At 41.1% G+C, this 11,030-nt stretch overlaps 1 protein-coding gene across 1 annotated transcript; it reads right to left on the bottom strand.

Annotated features, from left to right (window-relative positions):
* Nucleotides 1–935: 935 nt before the first annotated feature.
* Nucleotides 936–7,403, bottom strand: Ifit5 (interferon induced protein with tetratricopeptide repeats 5). Its single transcript, XM_026415229.2, has 2 exons — nt 7,333–7,403; nt 936–3,009 (listed from the first exon to the last, which is right to left on the bottom strand). Exons 1-2 carry the CDS (start codon nt 7,335–7,337, stop codon nt 1,566–1,568), a joined length of 1,449 nt encoding a protein of 482 aa, XP_026271014.1. The 5' UTR covers nt 7,338–7,403; the 3' UTR covers nt 936–1,565.
* Nucleotides 7,404–11,030: the final 3,627 nt, after the last annotated feature.

Below are 11,030 nucleotides of genomic sequence, written 5' to 3'. Positions count from 1 at the left end.
TAAAAAAATCACTTAATCTGTGAAGCTGATACAGTCAAAGGGGGCTAGGCAGGGCATTTTTGCCAACTAAGAGAATCACCAGATACCCATCATAAGTATCTATCACAGTTCTAAAGTCGTTTCTCCCTCAACTCTCATCCCCCAACTCCTGAAGGTTGCTGCCTGCATATATACTCTTCATTAGTGCTATTTTCCTGTATGTCATTGTGAGCAAGCTGTGATTAATAAAGAATTAGAGTTCTGTGAACTAAAAAAATAAAAAATAAAGTAAAACAAACACACAAGAATTTTAAGAATTACACTGGAAAAATGGAGAATTAAATATACGGCATACTTTTCCAGTTATGCAGTGTAGTTATACAACTGGTCTATCACCAAAGATACACCATTAGAGAAACCACACTGTAATATCCCAACTTAAGATGTTTTTAATCCCTCTTGGATAAAAGTCTTTAGGAAATAACCCCTCAAGGTGAATATTAAAACTGAAAACAAAGCTTAACTATTCCTAAGGATCTACAGAAAAATCCTGAGATACGCACTGACAATATGAAAATTTCAGACAAAAGAAAGTTTCACAGAAGTCACTTTGGAATACTAAAACAGTTAAACAAGGCCAGATTGGAAGTGGGAGAGCCCCACCCAGTCCAGATCCAATTAATATACTGAAATCTTGGTAGTCTGGGAATATAGGTTAGAGATATCTACTTTATCCATTTGTTTATCAGTTCTTTCAGTTTCTCAGCTGGTCTGCTTCTTATTTCAATGATCTTAACCTAAAAATACTGCAATTTTAATTGGAAAGAATAAGATTAACTCCATCTACATTCAGTGTAGGTTTATTTTTCTAGTTAAAAAACACATGAGCTTAATGATATTCCATTATTCATTTTTCTCATAATTTCTAGGTCTATATTGAACATTCAGGAAGACAATATTTTCAATTTCTTATAAATCATCTAAGTTCTGGAATATTTACAATTTGAGAATATCTTTTTTCTCCTATTCTAGTTTCCCCCTTTTACTGAAGTCAACAAAGATTGACAAACTTTTTACTATTATTTTTTCCAACAAAAAGAATTCTTCAGGTGACTTTCAGGTTGAAAAACATCCTTTTAGACTCAAAACATCTGTTAAGTGAAAGGTTCTGTTTTTTGCAAGCTATATAGGTAAGAGTTTAACACCATTTTGTATTTCTGAAGAGTATTCCTGACTTAGCTATCAAGTTTTTGTAGCATAAGCAATATGGGAAATTTCACAAAATTTAATCATAAAATTATTATAAATAGCAGAGAAAAAGGGTGTCAAATCATAATGGCCATATCATTTAAAAAATAACAACAGCTGGACTCTTGCTGTTTCTTAATGAATTATGGAATTGTAATTAAAAAAAGAATTAAAACAGCAAAATTCATCGTAATGAATAGAAAATATTTAGCACAATGTCTAGTACATAGTTAACTCAAAAAATATTGGCTCTATAATGAAGATGGATCAAAACAATCAAAATACAAGAAACCAAAATGGGGGCGGGGAACTTAAACCACATTTCCTAGAGTAAGTATTTAAATGGAAAGTTGGAGCTCACAGAGAGCAGTAAGGAATTCTGCATTTTCAGGATCAATCTTCTGGGCCCTCTTATAGTACTCAGCAGCTTGTCTCTTTTCTCCCTCCAGCTTATAAACAAACCCTAGGGCACTTAAACTCTGCACATCTAAAGCATTGTGACAAAGTCTCTTGGTAGCCAATTTCCTCAGAGCACTTATCAATTTGGTACGCAAGGATGACCTGTCTTTGACCTTTAAGGCTTCTAAATAATGGTAGATGGCAGTATTTTCTGATTTACAGTGAAATTCCTGAAAGCGGCCATAGTGGTAGTGGATCTGGTGTTTGTGATCATCAGTTATATTCTCCAGATGAAGAGCTTTCTGGAAAATGTCCTCAGCATTGCTATACTGGCCTCCCTCAGCATACATGTTGGCAAGGTCTGTGTAGGCAAATGCAAACATAGAGTCTCGTTCCACAGCTGCTTTGAAATGAAATATAGCGGATGCAATCAACTCATTGACCTTCAGTTTATCTTTTCCTTTAGGTCTGTTGCGCGTGACCTTCTTGATTTGGATCATTTGTGCCCTGTAGCAAAGCCCCATCTGGTGATGCAGGAAAGAAGAGGTTGGTGTCGCCTCCAAAGCCTTTTTTAAAAGTTCAAGAGCTTTGTCCCAGGAATTTTTTCTCCTATAGAATTTAGCTGCATAACGAAGGACATAAGGCTGAGATGATACCTGGTCTAGGATTTCTTCGATATACTTTTCCCCTTCAGCTTCTGCATGAACATCTTGAAGCTTCAGGGCCAGAAAAACCTTAATGTAGCTGTTGTCCGGGTTCAGCATAACAGCCTTCCTCAGAGGTCCCAGAGAAAAGCTCTTTACAGACCCTTCTCTATCAGAATCATCCAGCCGATACACAGTGATGGCATAGCCAATGTTAAATTCAGGATTGTCAGGTTCTACTTTCAGAGCCTTCTCAAAAGCTGCTTTAGCTTTTTGGTAATACTTTCCTCCAAATTTCAAGAGTGCCCACCCTTTCTCACAGTCAATTTCAGGGCGCTCCAACTTGTAGTCAGAAGGACTGGACAATTTCCTGCAGACATTCCCTACCTTGTCTATATACTTCCGAACTTCCTCACTCTGGTCCATGTGGTAAGATACCCAGGCGTAGTTTCCCCAAGTGACCAGACTTCGTACATCTTTTTCATTTGAGTGTTCTCTCTGGATTATTTCTTCTGCTTGTTTCAAACACTCTAGGGCATCATTATTTTGACCTTTTAGATGTTTCACATAGGCCAATAAATTATAAAGAACAAGTCTGGATTTTGTGGTAAGAAATTCAAGCTGTTGCCCAATTGTATCTTCTACATCAAACAGATCAATATCTTCCTTAAGTAAATTCCAAGTAAAGTGACAGTCCAACTCTAACAGAATGGCTTTCAAGGAGTCCTTAGGAATTTCACTGTAAAAGATAAAATCTTTTTTATTTTTTGAAGAAATAAAGGGAATAATTTCTAAACCTTACCTACTGTTCTTTACATACCAACCAATTATATCTTATTTGATCTTTTAACTAAAGCACTAGGATCTCATAACTTTATTCTGGTTTCCTTGATTTATAGTTCTAGCCCAGAAATATTTCATTTAAATTTTATTTTTCAGTGCTGGGGATTTAAACTCAGGGCCTTACACATGCTAGACAAGCATTCTAACCTTGATCTACATTCCTAGTCCTGGAAGGAGATTTTAAAGTAGGGAAATGGTAGCCTTTGGTCTAGGTTTTTAAAAATCCCTGTCTACTCTGTAAACAAAGAACAATAGGGGGTCAAGACAAAAAGACAGGGAAGCTATGTATTCATTAGAATATTTAGTGAAAGCCTATTATATTCAGGGTGCTATTATAAGTGTTGGGGATACAGAAGTGAACAAAATAAAATCATGACCTAATGCCATTTACATTCTAATGGGAGGGGGTATAACATAAGACAAAACAATAAATGAAAATAAAGAGTGAGATGATGATAATTACTAAGATAAGAAGTAAAGCTGGAGGGGCTGGAGTTGTGGCTAAGAGGTAGAGCGCTCGCCTACGATGCGTGAAGCACTGGGTTCTATCCTCAGCACCACATAAAAATAAAATATTGTGTCCACCTATAGCTAAAAAATAGATATTTAAAAAAGAAAGAAAGCTGGAAAGGAAACAGGAGGTTGGTAAGGACTCTGCAAGACAGTTTAAAGTCAGATGGCCAGAGCAAATCTCCCTGACAGATATGAGGGAGGGTTGAAGAAATCCAAAAAGAGACAGTACAGACTTACTCTAGAGTTGCAGTAGAGGGTTTCTGAGGAGTGGATAGTCCTATTTGGATCTTTCTGATGGATTGGGTATGGGAAAGGCCAGCAGGGAAAGAGGGAATCAAGGATGACTCCCCTACTTTGACTTCAAAAACTGAGTGAATGAATCTGAAGGACTGTTGGGAAATGTAAATTTTGGATATTTACTAGACAGTCAAGTGAAAATGTCAAATATGAAGTTGGATAATAGAAATGTATAAAATTCTGGAGATGTGGAGGGGTGAAATTAGTAAGAGATATAAAATGTTCATCTAGGTCTTGTGGTTTTGAAGTTTATCTATATGTTATTAGCATACAGATGAACTTCAAAGCCACAAGACCTAGATGAGATTACCTATGGAGTGCATAGATAGAAAAGAAGTTCACAAACTAAGCTGTGAGATACTCCAGGACCAGCGATTAGAAGCATCTGGAAAGGAGGCCAAGAAATACTACTCAGTGAGGAAAGTAAGAAAACCAAAAAACATGGTGTAATGGAAGCTGAAGGAAGAAAGTATTTATTTCAAGGAAGAGAGATGAACATCCAATGTGTAAAATGATTCACAGAGGTGGAGAAAATAAAGACAGAAAACAGATTATTGTTTTGTCAGGAAATCTATGGGGATCTTGATAAAAGCATTTAATACAATGGTAAGGATGAAAACATTACTGGGATGGTTCCAGGGCATAATGAGAGGTGGAGATAATAAAATGGGGGTGTACAGACCACTGTTTCCAGGAATTCTTATTATGATGAGAGTAAAGAAGTGTAACTTCTGGTGGAGGGAGACTATATATTTTCCTAGTTTAAATCACAGCTATCTTTCCTTTGGGATGGGCAAAGATCTGTTATGCCTGTTTGTACTCTTGGCCCCCTATGATCCATTCTCTAAATCAGCACCAATAAACTTTTGAAAAGGCAGGAAACTAAATTATGTTTCTTCTGCTTAAATAAGCCCAATTTTTAATCTCCCTTAATCTAAGGGCTTCCCTTAGATATTAATATAGCCCTTGCTATGTTCTACAAGCCCCTAAAGGAGCTGGCCTTATCCATCTATCCAACCTACTTCCTTACTTCTCCCCCCTTTTCACTGTTTTTTAGATGAACTGACCTTCTTCCAGTCTTGGGCACAGAAGTTTCAGGGCTTTATCACCTATTGTTCTTATTATACCTGATATGTTCTGCTTCCAAATCTTCACATGACCAGCTTTTCTGTAACTCAGCACAAATATTCCCTACCCAAGAGGCTGCCTGTGACAGAGCTATCTAAAAATTGCCCCTTCCAATTTAGTTCACTCTCTATTCTATTGTTTTATTTTCCTTATAGCCCTTATCTTGAATTATGTTATTTACTTACTTATCAGCTGTTTGTCCATTTCTTCCATTAAAATATAAATCCCCTGAGAGTAAGTACTTTGTGTTGTTTTATTTTTTTCACCTCTGTGTATACCAGGCACATAACAGAAGCTCAATAAATATTTGTTGAATGAATGAATCCACTTATATACTGTCAGCTCCTAGTGTGTCCAGCACAAGTTTAGCATAAAAAGCACCTAAAGTTCAAATGAGGGAATTCTTGCCAGTTCCACCCTTCCAAATGATGGCTCCAAACTCCTCCCATTTCAGTGGTCTCTGTCCCACTTGTTTTATATCCTTGCTTGCTTTCTAGCTCTATGTTTGGGTTTGAGAATAGATCTTGGACTACTGCATTTGACCCAGAGAGTCAGACTGGGAAACCTGTAAAGACTGCACCTTGGAAATTGTTCCTTCTCTGGTGTAATTACACTAAAAGCATGACAAGATGCACCATGTCCTTACAGCACAACCAAATTCATGACAATGTGGCCTTACTAGTCTTCTGCCCATCGTAGAGTCAAATAAACACTTGCCTTTGTTCATAAGATCTCAATCAGTCCCACCAAGGAAGAGATATTAGGAATGCAGCTGTGAGATCTCAAAAGGGACACTGAGACACTAAAGTGCTTTGCTCAGATGGTGGGGAACTGATGCTCAATTGGACACCATGAGAAGTTCTACTGTTCAAACTTCATCTGGTTAATTTTATGGGTGTGGGGTATGCAGGCATTGAACTCAGGGGCACTTGACCACTGAGCCACATCCCCAACCCTATTTTGCTTAGCAGCTGCTTTTTGCTGAGGCTGGCTTTGAACTCTTGATCCTCTGGGATTGCAGGCGTGTGCCACCCTCTGGTTAATTTTTTAACTTTGATTCTGGAAAACTGGTAGAGAGGCTATGAGACCTGATAAACCAATTTGACTTTAGGTAAATTTTGTCGTTGGGAGACATCGACCACAGTGGGGCCAACCCTCTTCCAGTCCATCCCGCACAAAATGCAATGCATACCATTTTCCTAGTTGTTTCTTTCTTTTTAATATTTATTTTTAATTACAGGTGGACACAAGATCTTTATTTTATTTTTATGTGGTGCTGAGGATCGAACCCAGTGCCTCACGCCTCACGCATGGTAGGTGAGCCCTCTATCACTGAGCCACAACCCCAGCCCTTCCTGGTAGTTTCTTCAAGCCCTTTTCTGATTACCTCTTCCTTTCTTACAAATGTTAGAAGTGAGGCACTTAAACTTTTTTTTTCCTAACTTGTTATAACGACAATAATTATGGTAACACTTAACATTTATTGTGCAACTATTATGTGCTAAGCAATTAACCCTTTCCACAGACCCCAGAGCTGGATGCCACTAATGTTTATAGTTAAAACAAACTTGTAGCGCTTTAGACAACGGATTGGATGGAACACGAACAATCCGTCCGTGGTACCAGGATAGCGCCAAGAAAGGGTAGCATTCAAGAGCCGGATAACGGAAAGGCAAAAGGTAGTGGAAGCAAACGTGACGCCTGGAGGCTGCGGCGAAACCGCGAGTGCCACGCGGAGGGCACGGCAGCTGGAAGGCGGCCTGGGAAGGTGACCAGCGCCACGCAGCCGCCGCCTGGCACGGCCCCGGGGGCTTCCCGGGCAGGAAAGGAGGGCTCTGTGGGCGCTGACGAGCGGGGGCGACGGCCGCCGGCGCCGCACCGCCTCAACGGCGGCGGCTGAGAAGAGCGCGGGAGGAAACCGGCGTCTCCTGGCCACCCTCCGCGACGGTCCCGACCGCAGACCCCGGCAAGGGACGGGCTCCCGGGGACCGTCGCCCTGCCCTCCGCCCTGCCCGGGCCGCTTTCAGAGCCCGCGGGAGGAGGTCGGGACTCCCGGGCAGCGTCCTTTTGGCCATCTCCGCGGCCCGCCGGACTTCGGACGCCGCCTGCCGGGACGGGACTCCGGGGAGCGTCCCAAACACAGACGCCCGGCTGCCCCGCGAGGGGGGCGCGTCCCCTGGAAGGGCCCCAGCGCTGCCCTGGGAACGAACACGAGAGCGACAACGGTTTCCAACCCAGGCGGACGCAGCACTTGAGAGAAGCTAGGCGGGGAAGCCCTTACCTCATGGCGGCGGGGCTCTGCGGGCCGTCCTGGGCGGCGGTGCCCTCGGGCTCGCTCCACAGCACCCGGCGCCTCGGCTGTCGCGGCGGGCGGACCGGAGGCGAGTGCGCGTGCGCGCGCTTCCCGCCTGGCGTGGGCAGCGCGGGGACTCGGCCGCGCGCAGGTCTTTGTTCAAGGCTGGACCCGAACGGGAAAAGAAAACTGGAAACCGAATCTGATCCCCCTGGGCGCCGAGACCGGCTCCAGAAACCGAAACTTAACGCGAGCGCGGACCAGCCGCGGCAAAACCTTTGCTGAGCGCAGGGTCGTTCTGAGTTGGGTTTGCAGCAGGGCCTCTGACCTGCTGCATTTCATGTGCCTCTCGGTTAACTGTCCAATTTTTGTCTATCATTATTTTAAGCAAAAGCATCAGGAGGTTGTTCAGCGTTATTTTTGTTGCAATTGTGGTAACGATGCTCTCTCCAGCTCTCTACCATCTAAGTGAATCTGAAGTCTCTGCTTCCGGTCCTGTCTTTTGATACCACCAGCCACACTGCAGCGCTGTACACCGCTGTTCTTACTTGGTATATTTAAAACAGGAAAAGTTTGTTGTCAAAATGCATATACATTTTAGGCTTTACAAAGAGGTGTACATTTCCACGCACAGTTGTATGAGTGTTATACTTCTGTGCCCTTGCTGCGGCGCTTTGTGCAATAAGGTCCCAATGAAGATAAGGGGTGGGGGTTGAATTGGGGACCTAAGCAGAAAGTGTCAAATTTCCATACATTAAGATTTCTGTGCTCATTGGATTCAGATGTTCGTTCATTGAACAGATTTTATTGAACAACTCCTAAGAGCCAGACTTGGTTCAAAGTACTGTCAACATAGCAATAAATAAAACAGATGAGGCCCATACCTTCATGGAGTTCGTTTCTGGTGTGGGGTGATAAAGACAATAAGCAAAACCTATTAAATGCTGGTACTATGGGGAAGAGTCGAGCAAAGAGAGGGTTGGGGGTGTAGATTGTTTTATAAATATGGGGGTAATCGAAGGTTTCACTGAGAAGATGGTCATTGCACAAAGATCTGAAGGGGATGAAGGAGTGAGCACTGTGGATATGAGACTGGAGAAAAGCATTCCAGGTAGATAAAAAGGTAGGTGCAAAGGCCCTCAGGGGGGAATATACTTGGCAAACATGAACTTTGTGGTCAGAAATTAGGTGGGAGAGAACATGGGCGTGGTAGGCCTGTAAGTTAGAGTACTGCTTACCTGAAGTCTGAAACCAAATTTTAGAAAATGTACTCACAGATTTATTTTGCATTGAAAAATAAACCCAGAATTTCCATCTTGCCAAGATTATAGAAAAGTTTGATAAAGCTCTGATGTTTGAAAAGTTTTCCCATACACCCGTCATTTTCTTCCCCTTATGTGTTCCTACTTCTTCTCCTTCCCTTTTCTTAGCTGTGTATGGGCTAAGAAATAGTTTTTGTTTATAGAAGTTTAAATGACCATAACTAACATCAGTGGTTAAAAAAAAGTCAAAGGGAAAAATTCTCGGATATCTACTTACATTGTTTAGAAAAACACAAATCATCTGTAAAAAGTGTTAAAGGACTACATTTTCAGGACTGAAAAAAAAAGACCTGGCTGTTGAGGGAGTGTGTTGAACATGCTGAAATTACTACATGGAGTTTGAATACCAATCTTTTTTAAACAGACTGTTGAACTGAGCAAATCTTGAGAGAATCAATAATTCATTGTCTTTTGAACATTATGTTTATCAACATGTAAAATACAACAACTGGAGAAAAGGGGAACAGAAAATTAAACACAACTGTTGTAAAACCTGCTTGGGAAACAAACATAATAGGGATTCCCAAAGTAGTCCTTCAGAATAAACACTGACTGTCAATAACTTCCAAGAAGTAGATGAAGTCAGACTTTCTCAAACTTGGCACTAGTAACATTTGGGCTGGATAATTCTTTGTTGTGGGAAGCTGTCCAGTACATTCTAGGCTCTTTAAGCAGCATTCTTGTGTTCATCCACTAGATGGCAGAAGTACCCCACAATTGTGATTCCTGCCCCCCCCCCCCCCCCAAAGCAACAACAACAAAACCCTTCTGACCTTGTCAAAGCCCTCTGGGAAGCAAAATCCTCACCTCTCACTACCCCCACCCCACCAGGGTTGAGAATCCCTGCTGTAAATAATACCATCATTTGTATTTCTAATTAAAAATAATTATACCTCCTGCAAGTGATCTGAGGCAGACTTCAGGTCAGAGAGGAAAAATGAATACAGATCAAGAGATGTTGGGCGTATATTGATATTTAGGAGGAAGAGGCCTGAGTAAAAGTGGAGGTTTCAAGGAGTATGTCCTTTAGCATGGAACTTCAGGATGGAAGTGGTTGCCATCACATTTGGTCTAGTTGGAGCAAGGCACATAGCTGTGGCCACAGGCTGATGATGGTGGTTATAGTTTGAATATGGTTTGTGAGTATGTCCCCAGTGTGGTGATGTTAACAGGTGGTGGAAGCTTCAAGAGGTAGTGCCTAGTGAGAGGTTGTAAAAATGACCCCTCTTCCCTCTCTGACTTCCTGTCTGGCTGTGTGATTGCTTCCTTATCTGTGCACTCCATCATATCATACACCATGACATGGTACAGTTTTTTTGGGGGGATGACCTTGTTAGAGCCTATGCTATACTATTTGAATTTTCAGCCTCCAAAACTGTGAGCTAAGTAGATCTATTTTTTTTATAACTTACCTAGCCTCAAATATTTTGTCATAGTAACAGAAAATGGATGAATAGAGAAGGTAATACTAGTTGGAGTAGGCTATAGGGTAGACTGATTCCCGAAGCAGTTCATGAGAATGGAATACACTGGTGGCTAGAGTGGTCCACAATGGACTGGATCCTACAGTGAAAGCAATTAGCAAAGGCCTGGGCTTGGGCACCTCAGGAGTCAATCTAAATGAGAGTACCAACTGAGGATCTGTCAGTCATTTATTTGGAAGTAATAAGTTCCTAAAATTCAGTTGCCAACTTAAACAGACTTCTTGGTAATGCCTAGAGGTGCTCATGTATAAGTTTGTCAGTAGTATTTTCAATACAAAAGAGCACCTATGTTTCAGGATTTGCTATGTGTTGTTTTTCTCTGGAAAACATCCGGACTGTATCACACTGTAGTATTATTCAGCACTCAGAAGTGCAAATACCTCTTCCAGAATTGAGAAGAATGAGAAAGAGAGGTGCTGTTGAGTTAACAAAAAGACATTATCTAAGTGTGCTACTTGGAAATGGTCAACCTACTTTGAACAACATATTATGCAATCCGGAGATTTGTTTTGCATCAGTGAGCTCTGCTTTCAAATTGTTTTACATCCTTTTCATATTTCTTGACTTAGATCAATAGATTATTAGTAAGTAACTTAAATAGTGCTTCAAATAAAATGGCATAGAACAAGAGAAACTCCCTGGGACAATTTGATAGTAAATTAAACCTGAAATATGGATAAAGTCCACTTTTAATTATGTACCTGTTTCTTTGACTAGATCATAAGCTGCATGAGGTTCAGGAAAAGCATTTGCTTGTTCACCTTAGTATTTTTGGTATATATTACTATAAACTACTTGTTGATAAAATGAATTAATTAAACATGTTGTGTATGCAAGTTCAGTGTCTTTACTTGCTACCAATCTGCTCGGTAAACTTTTA

Source organism: Urocitellus parryii, chromosome 5 (genome assembly GCF_045843805.1).
Source record: "Urocitellus parryii isolate mUroPar1 chromosome 5, mUroPar1.hap1, whole genome shotgun sequence".
Lineage (NCBI taxonomy): Eukaryota > Metazoa > Chordata > Mammalia > Rodentia > Sciuridae > Urocitellus > Urocitellus parryii.
This window is presented reverse-complemented; position numbering and strand designations above follow the sequence as displayed.